The sequence below is a fragment of the Eublepharis macularius genome, chromosome 1, assembly GCF_028583425.1.
Source record: "Eublepharis macularius isolate TG4126 chromosome 1, MPM_Emac_v1.0, whole genome shotgun sequence".
NCBI classification, from domain to species: domain Eukaryota; kingdom Metazoa; phylum Chordata; class Lepidosauria; order Squamata; family Eublepharidae; genus Eublepharis; species Eublepharis macularius.
Genome location: NC_072790.1, coordinates 177101157 through 177122795, shown reverse-complemented (window position 1 = coordinate 177122795; position 21639 = coordinate 177101157). Strand labels below are relative to the sequence as shown.

The following is a 21639-nucleotide window of genomic DNA, read 5'->3' as shown; positions in this document are numbered from 1 at the left end:
CTCTATGAAGATGAGAATCACCCAAAATTCTTTGTCACCATGCAAATATTTAGCTCGGGTACTATTGGTTCATATGAAAGATATACAATATTCAGTATGAAAATATTTGACCCTTACTCTAAGAAAGATTTATAGTTGAAACCAAGTGTAATCAGGAAGAGCTCTTCAACATATAAGCTTAGAATGGTGACTCAGGTCACCAGAGTCTGTGACAGCTAAAGACAAGATGCATGCCTTCATTCAAGATGCCAACCCTTGGTTAGCCATATTTAGTGTCTAGAAAGAAAAAGACCTTGTTGAAGGAATATAAATAATCCTGAAAACATTCCAATATATCAGTCATAAATTAAAGAGTATCAATGTCTAAATATTAAAACTACATTAAAATACCCACTATTTAGCATATGGTTCTTAAAAATTTAGTGAAGAAAGCAATTAATCTATTTGCAATATCCTCTGTATTTGATAAACAAAACCCTTCTACTCTATAGATTTCCATAAGTATGATGCTGAGATGCACCACTTAGATATAGTATATTCATTATGCAGAAAAATCTTTATTCTGTCAAACATTTCACATATACATATTTCCTACCATGGCAATACATCTTTAATAATTGTTTTTCCTTGCCACAGTCAAAGATTTAATGAGAAGTGACCAGAAATAAGTTTCCTAACCCTCCTAATTTGGCTGAAATACACATTATGCATGACAGCACTGAAGATCCCTGGCAGGCACCTGTCAGAAACCAACATACCATGTCTTAAGAGCTGCACTCAACTATCCAAGAAGACACTTTTCAAAATGTACAGGAAAAAATGTGATCTGACTAGCCAGAGTCAATTGTATTGCCACCCACTGTGGCAAATGTACATAGATTCTACTGCACTAGAAATTGTTGTTCAATTACAGGCCATTAGCAACATTTATTTTTGGTCTCCTGGTTTTCTGTTTATCCCTACAACATCATCTATACATCTAAAGCTGATTTTGTTATTAACATTGCTATATTATTTACGTATTAAATAGCTGACTAATTATATATTGTGCGGTATTTCAACAAAATGCCATTTTATTTTATTTTGACTCATGTCAAAGGCATTTTATCCCATCAGTAAATTCATTTTTATTAAGTGAACAATAGCTTGAAATCCACTTCTGATTCATGGAAGAAATCTTAGTACACTTGCTTCTAATGAGGTCTTCCGTGTATAGTCAAATAATCAATTAGACAAGAGAAGACCTGTGAGACACTCATAAGGAAATACCCTCACTGGTCCCTGCTTTTTCCTCTGGCTTCTATCCTCACTGCCACCTTTCTCCACCCTTTCCCCACCCACACACACCCACACATGTATGTATGTATTTATGTATGTATGTATTCCGGATTAATTTGCAATTTAGAGACAATTACATTTGAGCATTATATAGAAACATGACATACTATACCTCCTGGCCCCACTGTTTACATTCCCCCCCCCCCATATACATCTTGTATGTTATATCTGTCAAATGAGGATACACTTCATGCATCTGATGCAGTGGGTTAATCCACAAAACATCCCACCACAATAAATCTGTAAGTTCTAAGGTGCTACAAGACTTCCTTTAAAAATGTATCCTGTTTTTGCTAGTAATGTTTTTATATTTTATTTCTACTGGTTAATGTGGGGTTTTTAATATTTGTTACTGTGGGTTTAAAAGTGGGTCTCTGAGGTGAGAAGAAGGGGGCTGGGTGGATGAGTGAAGTGTGATATGATTGGCTAGTAGATGTACCCTAGGGCGTGGAGTGAACTGCAGTTTTAGTCTGAGAACAGAGGGAAAGTTTTTCTGTGAGTCTTTGTGTATCTTAGAGAGGGGTTATTCTAACTGAGTCAGACAAACTGTGTGGAAGCCTGGGTCAGTAATTATGTATCTGAGTTATTCTATCTAGGTCAGGCAAGTTGTGTGGAAAGGCCTGAGTGAAACTATGTCTGTGTGGATGAGAAGATATGTTTATTCAGTTAGTGAAGATCTGTGTGAAAAATTAGTTTTTGTGTCTCGGTCTGAGAATATATAACTATGTATGAAACCACTAAGCTATTCTGAAACCAATATGCTTATCAAAAGTCTGCAACCAACACACTTGTGTTCTTATAAATAAATTCTACTTCTGATTAAGCAAGAAATTATTCCTTTTTTATCTCACATCTGCTCGCACGTACTGACTGTTCTGTCATACTACCATCTTTATCAAGCCTTCCTATAATAACAGTTAAACAGAAGAGCTCCAAGGAGAAAGCCTCTGGTGCCTGAGAAAACCTTATGGGAAACAGCAATATATCGATCAAATGAACAGGGCAAAACACTATAGGTAGTGTTAGTAGTGGGTTTCAAACTCCAAAGGGAAGGTATTCTTTCAGTATAAGTTGGGGTAAAGTAGAGAACACCTGAAGCTTTGTGTTAGTGAAAATAAAAGGAGTGTTGGTGGTGACCATGGCTGTCCTGAGGTAAAAGTTTAAGGTAATGTAAGGAGGAACTAAAATAAAGGTCCAAGGCACAGTTTTAAAAAACAGAAGTTGTTACAGTGGTGAAAGGCAAAGAGCTGCCAGGTGGCAGCATCCAAACTACATTGGATTCTGTTATACCTTTGTTATTCTCATATGACATTTGGAATGCATATTAACTGGGCTCATAGCACATGTAGAACTGAAAATATAATTGACTGGATATGACTTAGGAAAAATGGTTTATACCAGGTTTTACTAGGATTTACTAAAGCCTCATGGGAACTTACAGAGCTGCACAAGGCATAACTGAGAACAGACACTATGTTGGAATGTATCCAATTGTTAAATATTACATGCACAAACAAACAGGCAAGATTTATTTACAAAATTCCCTCATGAAATTGCAAGCGGAGACAGTATGTTCTATTTACATAGACTTGAATGCCCACTTAGGGAAAGAAAAACACAGAACTTTTCCCATGGAAATGAAAATTCAGGGTCTGCTTTACATCTATACCACAAATATGAGCACCATTTTCCCATAATTAGCTATATATTTTATACCCACCACAGTTCACCATGAACTGTATGCTTCAGTATGATAGCATGCAGCTGTCTTCAAGTATTCCCCTTTCCAGCAAAAACAGCCATTGTGCAGAGAGAATGATAAGGCATCCTCTTTTGATTTTCTTTTAAAACTATCTCTGGGCAGTTTAAATCTGAATTTCCTCCATTTCCTTCCTCTCATCACTGCTGCCTTCCCAATGCCTCCTCTCAATTCCATATCCCTATTTAGGACTTTATCCTTCAAATCCTTCTATTTTACCCACCATCTATCCACTGAATCTATACTTTCAATTTTCTCTCCATTATTCCATGGACATTAATATCTCTTGAAGTCAAAAAGAATAAAGAAACAAAGTCCTGGTTTATGTATAAACTAGCAATAATGCCCATTGTGTAAAAAAATACAATGGGCTCTAGAAAACTGATTCAGCGGGTCCCCTCCTGGTGGCAAGCAGGCACTTCGCAGCAGCCTGGAGACCAGAGCGGGAGGATGCTGAGGAGGAGTGCTTAGGCTGTCAATTCAGCGGGCCCCCTCCTGGTGGCAAGCGGGTGCTTCACAGCAGTGTCGAGGTCAGAGTTGCCAGCAATGTGCCTGCATGAGGATAAAAAGTGAGTTGTCGCTAGACATGGGCACGAACCGGAAAAAAATAACAAACCTGCGGTTCATGGTTTGGTGCCGCCAATGAAACCGAACTAACAAACTGCAATGAACATTTCCCCCTGATGAACCTGTTCGGGGTTCGTGGGGGTCAGAACGGCCCCCGTTGGACTTAGAGAGCCCATATTCACAGGGAGTGTTTAGCAGGCTCTCCTCCAGCTAGCACCCCAGTTTGGTCAATATTGCAATAGGGATCTTGGAGTCATACCCTCTCCGATCCAAGGCCCCCAGGAAACTTGCACTTGATACAATTAGAGCCACCAGTTGACGTTGGCCCAGTGTACAAGGGGTGTACTTGAAGGGTTTGCAGGGATGAGATTGGAGTGCCCATGGCTACAGAACACCCCTCCCCCCTCCCTCCCCTGGGTGTCTTCTCCCAAGTTGGAACCACTTTGCAGATCCATGGTTGGAAGGAAGACCTGCTGATCAAGGTAAGCTGGGCTTCGATTCAGGTTTCCAGGGTGACCGAAGGAGTGCAGACAGAGTTCAGGCATTCCCCCGGTTCCGTTTCCAAGGGAATTGATTGATGGCGCCTGACTGTCTGGCTTCACGAACCGCGGATGGATGCAACGAACCAGGCTTCTTACAAATGCTGGTTCATTGGCCTTGGACACTCACGAACTGCTGGATCGCGAACAGACGATCAGGCAGTTCATGGGTTTTTTGCGTTTGTAATGTGGTTCATGCCCATGTCTAGTTGTTGCCAATATGGCTTGCCTTTTATATAGTAGGATGAGGCACAAACTGTTTCAGATCATGTTCCAATTAAGGAAGATTGTCAGTGCACCAAAGAAACAGTCAACAGGTACATCTAAACTCATTAATCTGAAAACAGAAGGATGATTCTGCTTGTGAAATGAGGGAGGGGGGATGAATTCTACCAATTTTCCCTTTCCACTTCAGACCCCCCCATGCCATTTATAGGGGTTCCCTTGCCCTCAGGAAGGGTGGGAGGTTTGCTCTGAGTAGGTAGAGGGTGGTAAAGATCTGTCCCATGAGCCAGGCTAAGCTCCCAGGTTTTTGGATTCTACCCAATACATTTATATGGTGATGAAATATAATTCTCCAAAACGCACATCCAGAAAACATAAATCAACAGCTGCCTATGCATGTGCTTTCTCTGTGGTAGCCCCCACCTTATGGAATGAACTGCCTGAGGTGGTCAGGAAAGCACCCACTCTCCTAGCTTTTTGTAAACTATGTAAAACTGAATTATTCAGGAAGGCTTTCTACCCAGATTACAGGACTGTATTGTAAGAATACCTCAGAGATGCTTCTGTAGGGACAGGGACTAGACACTATCGTATTGGATACTGTAAATGTGCCTACTAGCAAGTTTCCACACTGCTAAACATGCTATAGAAATTAGTTATACTTTGTTTCAGATAAATTTCATATCTGTGCCTGCCTGGCTTTATGCTTGTTTAAATTTTTTTTTGCTGTGTGTGTGTTATATGCTGTCAAGTTGCCTCCAACCTATGGCGATCCTATAAATGAAAGACCTCCAAAACATCCTATCGTTAACAGACTTGCTCAAATCTTTCAAACTGGAGAACGTTGCTTCTTTTATTGAGTCAAGCCATCTTGTTTCAGGTCTTCCTCTTTTCCTATTGCCTTCTACTTTTCCCAGCATTGTTGACTTTTCCAGAGAATCTTGTCTTCTCATAATGTGATCAAAGTACGATAGCCTCAGTTTTGTCATTTTAAGCTTCTAGGGAGAATTCAGGCTTGATTTGATCTAGTACCCACTTATTTGTTTTTCCGGCAGTCCATGGTACCTGCAAAACTCTCCTCCAGCACCACATTTCAAATGAATCCATTTTCTTCCTGTCAGCTTTCTTCACTCTCCAACTTTCACATCCATACAAAGTAATGGGGAATACCACCTTTTGGATTATCTTGATCTTGGTTCCCAGAGAGACATCTTTATATTTAGGAATCTTATCTAGCTCTCTCACAGCTGCTCTTCCAAGTCTCAATCTTCTTCTGATTTCTTCATTGCAGTTTCCCTTTTGGTTGATGATTGAGCCAAGGGATAGAAAATCTTGTACAATTTCAATTTCCTTATTGTCAACTTTAAAATTGTGTAACTCCTCAGTAGTCATTACTTTTGTCTTCTTGATGTTCAGATGTAATCCTGTTTTGGTGCTTTCTCCTTTAACCTTTATCAGTAGTTGTTTCAAGTCTTCACTATTTTCTGCCAGTAACATAGTATCATCTGCATATCTGAAATTGTTAATTTTCCTTCCACCAATTTTTACTCCAGCTTTTTCTACATCTAATCCAGCTTTCCTTATGATATACTTACTCTGCATAGAGGTTGAACAGGTAGGGAGATAATATGCATCCTTGTCTGACACCTTTGCTGATTGGAAACCATTCTGTTTCCCCATATTCTGCCCTAACAGTAGCCTCTTGTCCAGGTTGCGCATCAAAACAATCAGATGTTGTGGCACCCCCATTTCTTTTAACACTATCCATAGCTTTTTATGATCTGCACAATCAAAAGCTTTGTTGTAATCTATAAAACACATGCTGATTTTCTTCTGAAATCTCTTGGTGCCTTCCATTAGCCATCATAAATTTGTGATGTGATCTCTAGTGCCTCTTCCTTTCCTGACTCCAGCTTGAACATCAGGCATTTCTTGTTCTATACATGGTAAGAGTCTTTCCTGTAGAATCTTGAGTATCACTTTGCTTGCATGGGAAATTAACGCAATAGTCCAATAGATGTTGCGCTCTTTGGTATCCCCTTTTTTTGGAATTGGAATGTAGACTGAGCATTTCCAGTCTGTGGGCCATTGTTTTATTTTCCATATCTGTTGACAGATTCTTGTTAAGATTTTGATGGACTCCTTCAATTTTTTTAAAAAAATTTCAAATATGTTTACAATTTTTTTTGCTACCATTCCCTATTGTATCTGTTTCCCAAATGCCCTATTGTTCATTATTGTACTTTGCATAGTGAATGTACTAGCTATTGATTATAAACAAACAAACAAGGGGGGGACATGGACATTTCATGATAAAATAACTGCAAACTCTTCCCTACATACAAAGCCTTTATAAAAGGATATGTATTGCTTAGAAGAAAGAACAAAAATGAAAGCTTGCAAAAGAAATCATGGAGTTTGAGGAGCATAAGCAAACTTGTTTAGTTGGAACTGGCAAACAAACAAAGATGGCATTTTGAATATAAGAAAAGCACATTTGAATTTTCTTAAACAATATTTTGAATTACGCAATTAAACTGGTAAGCTACTGGCATGGCAAACAATATGAGAACAATAAACTACTGGTATTACTAAAATTAAAGAGAAATATAATCATGGTTGCTCAACATGGAACATTTTTTTTGCAGAAATGTTCTAAATTTTTATGAAAAGTGGTCCTCAGGTTCTCCAGGCAAAGAACATGTTCATAATGTAACAGCTTCAAAATTACTTTAGTGCAACCATTTGTTAAATATGGACATTCAACAGGAGGCAAAATATTTTTTAAAAAACTTTAAACATAACTAATAAATATTCAGATCTTTTCTCTTCCAGATTAAAATGATTTTGACTCAAGTTTCACTTTAGTGTACATTGAGAAGTCATTTCCAATAGTACAGCAACATCTACATGGGTTGGTGGCAGATTGTGGACCAATTTGTGAGGTCTATGAGAAGAGAAGATTAATCAGACCTTGTACAGTGAACATACAGGGAAAAGCCAATAATATGTATAGAAGACAAAATTAATATAACCAGAGCTAGAGGAAACAATATGGGAAATTTTGAATCTCTGAAAAGAAAAAAAACCCTCTCATTCCCTTCCTCCCCACCAAAAGCAGGCATTTCAGGATAACACAAAGTGGGTATATTAAGTAGTAAAGTATGGCCTAGATCCCACACTAAATCTCTGCTCATGGAAGGCATCTCCATCAATGAAATAGGACCTCACTGCTTCCCCTTCCCACTGGGGGAGGCATAAAAAGGCTGGGTTTATGTCCAATCATGGCTGTTAACCTGCCTGCCTAGGACGACCTCAGTGCTTTGCTCTTCTATCAGCAGTTATGGAGCAACTCAAAGCTCCTTGGTTTGTTAATAGTTTCATTCAAGAACCTTTTGGATTTTTCCCCCAAGACTCAAGAAACAAGCAGGTACCAGAAAATTACATTGGTGGGTGCCATGGTACCCTGGATGCCACACTGGAGATGACTGTGCTAGAGCTACAGTGCCAGCCTTTAGGATGGCACATGAGAGTCTTTCATTAACTGCCCCAGGTATCAATCCTCAAGCAGTGTAGATAAAGTCAATGCTAAGAATGGCAAGTCAGTGCTAAGAATAGGCTGTTTGTTCTTTTCAACCCTCAGGCCCTACTGCTGCTATACTGAATGAAGCGCTTTAACAGTAAGCAGCTCATAGTGCTTGGTCTTCAAAATGATCAGAGGCCAAGAATATATAAAACAGCAAACTGACTGGAAGAACTGAAAAGGAAGGCGTGAAAAAGTGTAATTCCATGACTTTTACTTGCATCACCCAAGATTCTGAGAATACATATATTAAAAAAAATGTAAAAGCTATATATTTTAAGATGCATAAAGAAGATGCTAATATTTTCCTGGGCCTCTACAATCAGTAGGATTCTCCAATATATACATAGCCATGTAAATTTTAGACAACTTCAATGAAGTTTCAAGCATAACCCATTTTCCTAGTGTGGACAAACTTGAATAAGAGGTGTTGCTATTTGTTTCACATCTAATGGAAGTTTGATTTCCATGTGGGCTTACTCTGTCAGAGTCTGTAGAGAGCTATCATGATACCGAAAAATGGGTTTTTGTAAGCTATGTAAAAAAATCCTCACAGAACTGAAGCAACTAGTAAGGAGACCATTAAGTACAGAAGAGAGACAGGGTTCATGAACATTAGATATTTCCTTAAACTGCCATTAAAAGGTTTCTTACATGGAGAATTTGTAATCACTCTGGTAAATCGCTATCCTATCTCTTCTGTGCGTACTGTCCAATATTTTTGAGGGAGAAGCAATAATGGTTTCTTACCTTTTCCCTTGATCCTATGAATAACACCCATACAAGTATTCTGTAAGGGCAAAAGAATAACACCACACCCAACCAAGACAATAAAAAGAAAGCATGCCTGAACTGGTGGTGTCTCTCATGAAGCAGTTTCTTGAACAATTCCCACTGTAGTTTATCATTCAACACATGGAATAGCACTGTTTGTCACTTCCAGATTTTATAAAATAGTAGTCAACCATAGCTGGTTGTCATTAACTGTGTTGCTTTAAAAATCCAATTCAGATAATCTATAGAGTTTTATATGCCTAAAAGTTTAAAGTTACATATTCTGCTCATTTTTTAGCAATAACCAATTAATGGAATAATTTGCCAGGCTAATTCAGAGACTGGTCTGGCACAATGGGGAAACAGGTGCAGGTGTACAATTCTTTTCATATAGCCCTGAATGCTTGTTTAATACAAGGAATATAAACGGAAGTAGTTGCACAAGTGGTTGTTTCAGAGATGTTATCAATTTTTGATGACCCTAATTTACACAACATAGAATCTACTTGTTCAGTATCTCAGATTACTTTCAGTTCACAGTCCAGGCAAGTGTGCAAGGAGGGCCTTTTGGGAGGGGCTATGGCTCAGTGGTAGAACATCGACTTGGTATGCAGAAGGTCCCAGGTTCAATCCCTGGTATCTCCAACTAAAAGGGTAAAGTATTAGGTGATGTGAAAGACCTCTGTCAGTCTGAGCAGACAATACTGACCTTGATGGACCAATGGTCTGATTCAGTACAAGACAACTTTGTGTGTTCATGTGTGGATACATATCCTCCTGATATACCTGTGATAACACTTTTCCTGTTTATAAGCTCACACACCTCAGAATAAGATGAACTACGTGCTCACAATTATCTAGTAGCTGTTTCCTTTTCAGTTTGTAAGAGCCCCATCCTAAGACCTGGCCCAAAAGGCCTTAGGGTGGCAGTTAAATATTGTATCAGATTATCTCAGAGATATGTCAGATATGCTGGTGCCTAATTCCACCCTGCTGGTACTGCAGGACATAACTGCTACATTGGCATAGATCTGGGTGGTGTTAGGGGCAACATTTAATCAGCTTTCTAAGCCCCTCTCCCAGCCTCAGATATGCACTGATGACAGCACAATGATACTTCACTGAAAACCCTGGCATACCGGTCACATCAATCCCACACACGTCCATGTAATGGGAAAAAAATGCCCCCATCTTTCACTCCACCATCAAACACTAGTGCAGCTGAGGACTGACTAAGCAGCCCACCCCTGCCAAGCCCTACATAAACCCCAGCCAAGACACCCACAACTCAGATGACAGGGCATTTGGTATGGGGATATATTTGTCTGATCTCTGTTGTGCACACTTAAAGCACAGAGCCTCGTACTTTGATGGCATATAAAGGGCCCTTGATGGCATATAAGGGTGCTTTACTTTGGCATATAAGGGTACTTTGATGGCATATAAAGGGCATATAAAGGGCCCTTAGAACAAAGAACCAAGGGAGAGAACAAATATTGTTGTGGCATTTGATTAATCCTGCTCCATTCCAGGACACAAACTACAAAGGGGAGATCCCACACAACAACAACAACAACAACGATGATAATAATAGCAGCTAATGATTCATGACAGAAGTGATGAACTGGCAGTAGAATGTGAGTCTTTGTACACTGCCTTCCTAGCAACCTTTCCCTCTACCACGTAGGCATCAGAGCATAGGCAGCTTGGTGGCAGTACAAACATGTCCTTTAAGGGAAAGGAGGAGGAAGAAGGCTGCCCATGGTTAAATTACTGGCCTGCCTAACAATGTGCCTCCTTTACTTTTCTATCTCCAGGCCAATGAAGTAAGCCTCTTCCCTTCCCATAGATATAGAAGCTGCACCAAGGAGAAGAGCTGTGATGGGAGAAACAACCTTGGATTACAGAGGACGGCAGTGAAGTAGCTGTGATTTTGCATGGAAGAAGTCTGAACTTGAAAGGGAAGGAAGTAAAAGAAGCTAGAATACTATGTAGAAGAAAGATGTGTAGTCTCTCTTTCTTCTAAATCTGATGGACACTTAGGGATGGGTATAAAGAACTGTGAGCAGAGCTCCACTTGCAAAATAGATGTCACACCTCCCCCTTCCAGGGGCAGCCCACTGTACTCCCCAAGATGCTGCTACTGCAGATTGGGGGTTCCCTTTTACAAACAGTGTGAGGTATGACATGGGGGAGGGGGGAGAAATCTGAAAAAAACTGTCCTCCCCCTGGCTGTTTGCATAAATGCCCTTGTAAGCAGAATACTATTTTGGAGTCAAACCATAACCAGTTCAAAAAAACAGGGCATTAAATAACCAGTACATCACACAGTCATCTCATTAAAAAATTACTTACTTTGCTCTTTTGGCCATCTCATTGCCATCCCATCGTGGACTATAGGGGTAGTTTTTCTGGGCCTGGGCATACAATTCTCCACTACTAGTGAAATGATAGACAGACTGAAATGTTAAAGTTGGCTGGTCTCGAGGAAAGTACAAGGGCAGGTCAACTACAAAGAAAGAAAAAGATGACATATAAGAGGCTTTCATTCTGACTTCCTTTTATCTTTCTTGAAGAAAAGTACTGGAAATGAACTCAAACATTAAGAAACACCCAAACCAGATAGATGCTGGGGCGGGGGGGGGGGGAGAGAGGGCAGGGGAATAAGGCCAGCTTTACCCTACTGTACTCGCTGTGTATAGTACTGTGTATAGTGATTTTTAAAAGTTTTGGTGTAAACCTTCACTCACAGTGTTCTTGCATCAAGAGGATACAAAACAAACTGATAATACCTTTTAAAACTAGACCGACATTAGTCATGTAACACTGATGATCCCACTCCCAAGAAACTCAGAGTTGAATGTCTCTATTACAATTTGGTGTCTAACAGCACTGCTATGAGAAGGGAATATCTTGATCTTGGTAGGCAAACCTATCATAGCTATCTCTTTCTCTCTGTGCTTGTCTGTATATGCACAAGTATAATGGGGATCTGAGTGACGTGACTGACATAACTATTATGTCAACGTTGTGAAACAAGCCTATCCTACCATCTTGTGCACCAACTCCAACTCCTCTGAAACACTTTAGGAAAAAGTGTAGGCTATTTGTGTTATGACCCCTTCTTTCTACATTTTAATGTCTTATGCTACTGGCTTTGCCTTCTGCCATTATGTCTCATATGGAGAGTGTTCTTTCCAGGTGAAGCAGCAGCTCTAACTCACAATGCACCATTCTAGATTAGTTCAAAATGATCAGTGCATGATGTGCCCATATTGCATTGCTTGAACCCACAGGACAAATCTATATTAATATGATTATTATTCAGTTAGAGCAATCCAATGAAGAGACAGCTCTGTTTCAAGGTTTCTTTTTTGGGGGGTGGGGGGGGAGGTCAATGAACAATACCATCTATTTTATTTTATTTTCCTGCAAAGTATCTGCTGGTGTGTTTTGAAACCTTGCAATTTTATAAAACAGAAGTCAGTTCAGCAAACAACATTTAACATCCACCCAATTCTGTACTTACAGCTTAATTTCTAAGCTTCTATATATGTAACATTCACGATCAGGAACATTATGATTAATTATAGATTCCATTCATTCAAAGAATTCAAATTATTTTATAAGCCTTAAGTAATTTACACATACCTAAATATCTGTAAATGAGGGAGAGAGGAGAGAAAGGAAGGAGTTAAAGAACTGAATCAAAGTCACAATCGGTGGTTACGAGTAGCCATAAATGTTGACTTTGATTTAGCAAATAAAACTTCAAAGAATAATGCCACAAACCACTTTCCTGGGACAAAACTAGACATGACGTTGGGAGATCTTTGAAAGGATCTTCTCCTGCTTCATCATTTTTCAGGCTCAGTAACAGATGTGGGGACAGGAAACAAATCTGAACAGAAAGGGAGTTTAATAATTTAACTGATGCTATTTTCTCAATGGCAATCACTCCCTACAGCTACTGTTCACCTCATGAAGGAAGGAAGAAACCAGGTACCCATATGATGGTGGGATCTTTCCCCTTGCAGGACAAACTGCAACTCTGGAGTTTGTATGCGTGCCTGAGGTTGGGAAAACCTCTCCCCCACACTGAAGCCTCAATCTGACCCCCACAACTGCTTATTAAACCTGAAAAAAATAATGGGAGATCTGTTCAGAGATCTCTTCACATCATGTCTCCATTTGTCCTCATGAAGCATCTAGATTAGCATGCTTATCTTGCGGCACTGCACTTTATTTGTTCACTTTTCCAGTAGTGATCTCCATGCATTTTATGCACCCAAGTGAACTCACTCCTATTGAAATTTGAGACTCATTAAAGTGTCTTTCTTAGTACACTGGAAATTTGAATAATTGGTGGTCTGAAAGCACTGGATGAGATCCAGAGAAACACAAACTGAGTTCTACTTGCAGAATTGGTCTTTCCTGCCCCCTCCTCCTTTCTCCAGTTCCTTGCATTCCTGAGACACTGCTTCCTTGAGTCTGCAGAGTCTTAGGAACAGCATAGGATGTGATATGGGGGAGCTGCAACTGAAGACGAAAATTGCACACTATTATTGATGAGCAGTGGAGTACTTCATAGCTGCTGGTAAAGTCTAAGCCAACATTAGACAGTTTCCCAATAATCTGAGCTTATAACAAAACAAAGCTACCTCCTCCCATACAAATCTGCACAAGCATTAAATATAGCATCGGAATCCCTGTTGAACATACGCCCATTCACTGAGGTGTGGGAGCCTACAAGGGATGTTTTAGTACTGGCACTACTTCTGTGGAACTCCCTCCTCCCACTGATATTTGCATAGTTCCATTTTACATATTAGCTGGAAATTATTTTCCCAGTCATTTGGTGATGATCATTTTTAAAAATCTGGCTCTTCCCTGTTTGTTTTTGAATTGCTATGTTTTGTATTGTTTGGTTCCATACCTCCTGCTATATATTGTAAAATAGTTTCAACAAGTTCGTATTTCCATCTGCTGCTAAACTAAGTTAACATATAAAGAACTTTGTCTACTGCAGTTTTTATATTGTTATGTTTTAATACCGCATTTTGTTTCTGTTGTTTTTTTAACAGTGAGTATTGGTTTTCAACTGAATGCTAGGCAGCACCATCCTGAGGCCTGCTGTGCCACTGGTGGCTGCGTGCCCGCACACCTGCAGCACCGCTTACCTGCTCCCTACAGACTTTTGCAGGAGAACCACGCTAGCAGCTAAGCCTGGTAAGGCGTGATGAACCACAGCTGGGAGCGCACGCCCCACCATTCCCCTGGCAACCCAATTCCCCAATGGCTGCACCACCCCATGACAGGCGCATGATTGGCAAGCAAAGGCACAGCCAATGTGTGGGCTGCAATCCCTGCTCGTCGATGCCTTTGTTCCACCCCCCAAAGCGCAGACAGCTGGGGACCACATGCCCCATCAGTCATGGCATATGGGTGGGGGGGACTGCCCAAACAAGCGTCAGGTGGGGTATGCCCTCCCAGACATGTGGCCCATGGTAAGGATGGCATGTGGCAACTGCCCCACTGCAGGGGAGGGACCCGCTAGGGGCCTGGGTTGCTGGCCCCTCCAGCGTGGCTGGGGGCTGTCTCCTAGGTCATGCGGCTGGACAGGGCTGGCCTCCCTCACCTGGCCGTGCATATGAGTGTGAAGGGGTGGCCAGCTCCCTGCCCCCATCCCTCCTGATGCTGCAAAGCATCTGTCTATCAAGATGAAGGGGGCATCCCAGCAAGACCCACTCTTGGTCGTGCCCTGCTGGGAAGGTGTTTATGGGAACCGCACTCCAGCAGTTGCCACGGCCATCCCAGGAATGCCCCTCCCCCTGCAGCTGCTGTCTGGTTATCCCACAACAGGGTGGTGGGGCCACTTGCTGTGACCCAGAGATGGTGGGCTGGGAGGTCATGAGTGGGTGGCTCATCTAGCTCAGGCGGCCTTCAGGCTACCTGGGTTGGTCCAATTGAGACTGTTAACCTTGTAAATATTGCAAGAGAGCTGGCTTGTGCTTGCACCACTACACGCATGCTCTGATTTTTCCGGACCACTATTTTATGTGGAATCACTGATCCGGGGAGGAGGGAGGAACATGGTCCTCCTGCCACCTTTTCCTTTTCTTTGGCACTCCCTGGTTAATGGTCCCAGTCGGAATGGGAGAATGACAGGCAGCCACCTGTCCAGATCCCACTTTCACTGGTGAAGAGAAGAACTCCCCAGGGGCAGGGAGTTCCCCGTCAGCATGTGTGTGCAGCGCATGGACTGCCCTTCCACTCCTCCCATGGATCATTCTCCCCCCAGTCGCCACAGCCTTCTGTCTGGGGCCTCAGACTCCAGTAGTGCTGAGGAGGGCTGAGGACCCTCCTTTCTGCACATGGGAGAGATCCCACATTCCATTTGTCTTGTTGCCATGTGGGGAGGGGCAGGCTGGACGGCAGCCCTCACAGGATCAATGGACAGTCATTCCATTCGAGGCCACCAAATGAGGCAGAAGCGCCTGCTGGATCCTTGGGGCCTCTGCTTCCCTGGTGGCCCAGGGCCAGGGACTATTACCGAGGATGTGCCATGGGGCTGCCCTAGGGAGGAGTATGGGGTGGGGTGGGGGAGCTACTGTCAGCTGCGGGTGAGCAAAGAGGAAGAGAGGGACTAGTTGTTTGACACAGACTTTATTGAACTGCTAACAGTGAAGTGTATGTCTGGGCGCATATAGCCAACTTCCATTGGCCAGAATGGGAGCTACACCTAGTTGTGCAGCACTTGGAGCCACAAGAGCTGTCTTCTCAGGAGTGGAGTGGTGTTGTGGGCTGCCTGGGGAATGGTTCCATGGGCAGGGCTCAGATGGCAGCCAGGAAGGATCACCAGGGGCTAGAACAGCCATTCTCCCAGGACTCCCTGATGGGTCATGACCTGCCTGAAAGGGAAACAGACAGACACGTGTGGCGAGGGGCCAAGCCTTGCGCAGGCCACAGCCAGATCTGCCATGTCCTGGGAGGGTGTCCATGGCTGGGGACAGTGGCTCCATCGTCACAGGTGCTGTCAGCAACTGGATGATGAGTGCCCCTCCAGCAAGAAAGTGCCCCTTGTATGCATCTGGATGTTTTGCTGCTGCGTGGCTGCTTGGAGCTCTGATCCTGTGACGCAGACAGTTGCACACCCAGTCACCCCACTCCTCAGCTGTGGTCTCTTCGCTGCTCTGACGGAGGAGCCTGGCTGAGGGAGTCCAAACAGAGTCCTGACATGGGCTGCTAGGAGCCTCCCCAAAACACATGCGTTGAGCATGGCTCCCTGGGTGATTGCCCCTGTGGTAAGCATGGACTACACCAGCTCATGGGTAGGGGCCACAATCTCCCACGAGCCTCAACTGTAGAGACCAGCATTTGGGAGGATGTGGGTCAGGGAGAGGGGAGGCCAGTGTCAACGAGGAACCTGGGGCAGCCACCCCACCAGCTCCTTCTTACCTGTTGATCAGCCCTCGCCCCTCCCCGAGCCAGGACCTGCAAGGCAACATGGGTAGTTGTTGGTAGTCAGACATTCTGGATGTGGATCTCTTCTCACATGTGAGTGTGAGGTGCATCCAGAATTTCACTAAGTTCCCTCTGCTCACATTTGCCCCACCACCGCGAGCACCCTCTTGCTCTAAGTCCCCACAGCAGGGGGCTTCTGGTCACCTCCTCACTTACCTGGAGTCATGGGTGCCCTGATCAGAGGTTATGTAGGGTGCTGAGGAGCTGATTGGGTGTGGGGAGAAGGCTTGGCTGCCGTGGGGGCATGAGTGGATTGGTCTCCATGGTAGCTGGCATCCTATGCTCTGCTGGGCTGCTTGGGTGTGGCCAGGCACAGGGGGGTGATCGACTTTCCTCCCACAATAGGCACCTCTGGGCTACGCCATCATTTTTTGTGGCATGTGTTTCTGCTGCTGCTGAGGATGTTCCGGTGCCTGGAATGGCTTAGGGAGCTGACTAACTCGTCTCCCACTCCCTGGCCCACCAGTGCAGGGACATACACCCCAGTTACACCTGTGCCCAGTTGCCATGGCTGGATGCCGGCGCTGGACCCAGGCAGAACAGCACCTGGCTGCTTTGCCATCGTAGGGGGGTTATGCCGGCATAAGTCTGGGATATGCTACCATGATTCCTAGTCAGCTTCCCAGGTGCTTTCAGCCTCCCCCCTCAAGATTGCACTGTTAATTGTGCTTTGTTTTCACTTTGTCATTGGATACTCAGGTTTGTGTTCTTTTGATGTTTTCTTAGGCAACTTGAGTCTGAGGAGATAAGGCAGGGTATAAATATTCTACATAAATACATCAATTGTGACTACTTTTAGCTCACTGCTTGTTGATTCTTCTGTTATGTACTCTGCCTCAAGAGTCTTTGGCTCAGAGGCAATATAGAAATAAAGAAAATAAATAATAAAATCATATATTAATATCCCTCTGAGTAATTCCCTTACAACTTGCATATCACTGGGTCATTTTAAGTCAAAATTAAAACTTTCAAGAAATCCCTCAAATTTGTCAGTACCATAGTCACAATTGATCAGATTCTCACTACAACAAATTCTCACTACAACAAATTCTCACTACAACAGATTCAAGCAACAAATTTACATTAACTAGCAATAATAGCTTTGTTTATAGACTACTGTTAGGTTATGTCTTAAATCTTAGATCTAGAAAGAAAGATCTACAAAGAGCCACTTTGGTGTAGTGGTTAACAGTGTGGGACTCTAATTTGAAGAACCAGGTTTGATTCCCTACTCCTCCATTTGAAGCCAGCTGGGTGATCTTGAGCTAGTCACAACTCTCTGGAGCTCTCTCAGCCCCACCCACCTCACAGGGTGTTTTGTTGTGGGGATAATAATGACATATATTGTCAAAGGCTTTCACGGCCAGAGAACGATGGTTGTTGTGGATTTTCCAGGCCGTATAGCCGTGGTCTTGGCATTGTAGTTCCTGAGGTTTTGTCAGCAGCTGTGACTGGCATCTTCAGAGGTGTAGCACCAAAAGACAGAGATCTCTCAGTGTCAGTGAGAGATCTCTGTCTTTTGGAGCTACACCTCTGAAGATGCCAGTCACAGCTGCTGACAAAACCTCAGGAACTACAATGCCAAGACCACGGCTATATGGCCTGGAAAATCCACAACAACCATCAATAATGACATACTTTGTAAACCGCTCTGAGTGGGCATTAAGTTGTCCTGAAGGGTGGTATATAAGTCAAATATTATTATTATTATTATTATTATTAAAATCATAGAAATTATTCAGGATGTAATATTTACTCAATCCATGCCAAATAAACTCCTAGATTCTTTCCTGCCTTGGAACTTGGGACCCTAGGGCAGAAAAATCCAGTGTGCATGATTGTGAGAGCCAGTGGCTAGAGCAATGGACTAGAATATGGATGACTCAGGATCGATTTCCTGCTCTGCTATAGAAGCCAGTCTCAGCTTCTCAGCTAACCTTCCTCCCAGGGTTGTTCCAAGGATAAAATGGAGGAGGGAGGAGAGGAGAATGATGTAAACCACCTTGGGTCCCTTCTAGGAAGAAAGGTGAAGTAAAACAACACAATTTTGGAGCAAAGGTATGTGGGAAGATGGTAAATAGGATCTCCCTAATAAACACATTTTTTCTGCTTTAAATATATCCTTCTGCTCCTTTTCATAAAAAGCAAACAATATAACCTTGTGGCCACCTTTTATTTTTAAACAGGGGGTGAAGACTCATTTTATATGTCAGCTTCAGGGGATGCATATAAGAGGTACTGCAACAGATAGCACTGATACAATTAATCATCTTTTAGGACAGAAACAAAATGCTGAAAGTAGGTATGAAGATTAAATTCTGTATCAGATTTTTAAATCAACTAGCCAATGAAGGCCATCCTGTATAACTGTTTATCAGCAAATCAGCAATATGCTTCAAAAGCTAATGGTCAAATTTTTTCCCCCAAAAGATCTGCTTTGCTTTATGGGGTTAATGTAAACCACTAAGACTGAGCTCCAGTTTTGACATTATAGCTTAGTTTGTTGTTTCTGCTTTGTAGTTAAATTCCATTTCTCTCACTGTGTGTGTCTAAAATCTACTTTTTTTTCAGGTGCCAGCTTTTAAATAAAAAGCCAAATGGCTTTGTGCAATTGGTGTAAAATACTACTTGGGAAAAAAACTGATAGAAGGTAATAAAACATCAGTGAAGAAAGTTAAACAATAGCTGTTGTATGGCTGTTTGTCTTTTTACTGAAGAATCCAAAGTCGTCATTATCTTGATTTTGAAAACTTCTGGCTTACCAAAAAAAAAGGCAGTAATAGCATTTTAGTCTTATTAACTAAGTCAAAAAGCTTTGTTTTAAGAGCAAAGTATATAGCAGTGAAGTCATCTTTAAAAGCACAATAGAGACATGACTGTCACTTCAGAGAAGCTTTCATTTGCTATGATTAGCCCTTCAGCTACCACAGTATTTCTCCCCCAACAGAGGGACTGTTATTTAAAAAGAAAAAAGAACAGTAGAAAAGGTTTCTTCCAGTAAATAAAGAACACACAGGCACATGGGTAAGGATTCAATTACAGTCATTTATTTTGAATCAGTGCGTGCATGCATCGAAGGTAATCCCCACTCCCTGTGATTTAGCTCCGTTGTCCATGCACCTTTGCACCTCCACCACCCTGCATAGCTCCTTGGAATCCTAGATTAGCTGTGAATATTTTTTCTTCAGACTGTTTCCCCCCTCTGCACAAGTTCATGAACCTCCTGTGCTTTTGAAAGACAACAGCCTGTACTCATCCTAAATAGCAAGATAAATATAATTGCACATTAAATTGATAATTATCAGTAAGCTTTACAGTTAGCCAATGGATATAAGTAGATAGTATCTACTATAAGAAGATATGTGATTTTTAAAAATTTTTATCAATGTACATGGCACTTTACAGTCGTATGAGAAAGAGAGACACCAAGAAGTTTACAATCTAAATTTTGACAATGGGAGATCCAACAGGAGGAGAAGAGGGAAGGGACTGGCAAAGGAAAGCAATGTACGCAAGACTATGTACACAGTTAAGAGGGAATACCTGGGTGTTAAGTCAAAGGCTCTATAGAAGATGTAGGTTGTAAGATGTTTTTGTTGGATACAGAAGGGGAAGTCAAGCCCATTCAGGGATACAGAAAAATATTCTGGCAGCAGTGTTAAGGATCAGAGGACTGAGGTCTAACAAAGGGAAGCCAGAAAAAAGATTGCAGTAGTCGAGGCAAAAGAAGACCAGAACATAAACTGGTTTTAGCTCAGGAGACGGAGAAAAGGGAGACTTACCACAATACAGATGTAACAGACTGAACAGAGAACAAAAAAGAGGGAGGAGTTGAAGATAAAGCAAAGGTTTATTTGTGGAATCTCATGGGTGAATACATCTGACAATTATAGCAGGGAAGCCAATTGATAACACACAGCAAAATATATTATTGATGTTTATATAGCACGTTGAAAAAGGAATACAATCTCATTCCCATTATTACTTAAGCAGACGCTAGTAGGTCTAAGTTATCGTCTAAGAGTCAAGGGCCTGTACCAAAATTTTCAGGTGGAACATCACATCACTCTACAGATGTGGAAATATATTGGGTTAAACGATACCAGACCCTACACTTGACAGGCAGTATGAAGCCTCTGAATTGGCCAGACCTGGTATATCTAGTAGGAGCCTGGCATTCTGCTGTTGCACTCTGCCTATGGCATTCCAGTACCTAGCATGGGCACCTGATCGTGTGAACCCCAAGCTGGAAAGCAAGCCTCTCCAGTGTGTGACAGCTGGGCTGGCCCTGGCATATGTAATCAAAGTATTCATTGCACATTCATTACATAAAGTCTAATCTCAATAGAGAAAAAATGAAATGCCGTCATGCTATTAATTAGAGAACGTATTCATGTTTTCCAAATGTGGAACAGCTTATCCTGGAAAATAAATTATCTCATTTGAAAGGACTGACCACTGAGTATACAGTAGCCCAAATTATTTTCCTGGCATGTCTTCATGCAAAATGAATAGAGGTTTTACAGGGCAAACACAAGACTCCCCCCTCCCCCCCACAAATTAACTGTTTCAAATATTATTATTCTATTCGGTATTTTACACTTGAGTCGCCAATATTCTTTCCATCTCTTTTCCTCCTGCTTCTCACTTTGTACCGACAGTCATAGTTTCTCCATCTGTAGCAAGTCAAGTTTATCTGCAGACAACCATAAAATTTCCAGCTCAATCTAAAAAGGAACAGCAAAGAACATCTAGAGATCTCTCTGCTTCCGTCTCTCCAAACCATCTCTTAAAAGGATTCCACATGTCCCAACACCCATTTTATTTAACCTACTTCTGGCATACGCTTTTCTCTTTAACAGCTAAGTTTGCATACAAGTATGCCTTGAATATACTGAGAACAACCATTTGGCTTTTCAAGCTTCTAGGATTATTGTTTTTTTTTAATCAGTGCAGCCCTACATAAAGGTGAATACTGAGCCTTGGATAGCTCCCAGGCCCCAGACTAGTGGTATACATCCTCCAGTTAAAGCATCTGAACTTGGTATTGTCCAGGATAAGCTTCTCCCCAACTTTGTGATGTACTACACAACACCACAGTATACAAATGAAGTGAACCCTAAACAGGCTACCTCTCCAGCAGACCAAGGTGTGTCAGAGGTGAAGAAGGCTCACTTCATAATTTGTTTCAATGCCCAGTGGACACTGAAGATTTTACACTATATTCATTTTAAGTATATATCTAGAGAGGATTTTAATGATGCTTGCAGTATGTACTTCAATTACTCAGGAACAAGTCTGCTGCAGTTCTTGGCTGCAGAAAGCTCTAT

At 42.0% G+C, this 21639-nt stretch overlaps 1 protein-coding gene across 4 annotated transcripts in view; it reads right to left on the bottom strand.

Moving 5' to 3' along the window:
• Nucleotides 1–21639, bottom strand: part of BABAM2 (BRISC and BRCA1 A complex member 2) — a 232233-nt gene that overhangs the window by 17905 nt on the left and 192689 nt on the right. For 3 of the 4 annotated variants that reach the window (XM_054992039.1, XM_054992059.1, XM_054992049.1), the window contains exon 11: nucleotides 11141–11294. The exons of the other annotated variant lie outside the window; for it this stretch is intronic. In XM_054992039.1, the coding sequence (XP_054848014.1) occupies nucleotides 11141–11294 (154 nt within the window). The remainder of the gene's footprint in view (nucleotides 1–11140; nucleotides 11295–21639) is intronic. 4 annotated transcript variants of the gene reach the window in all.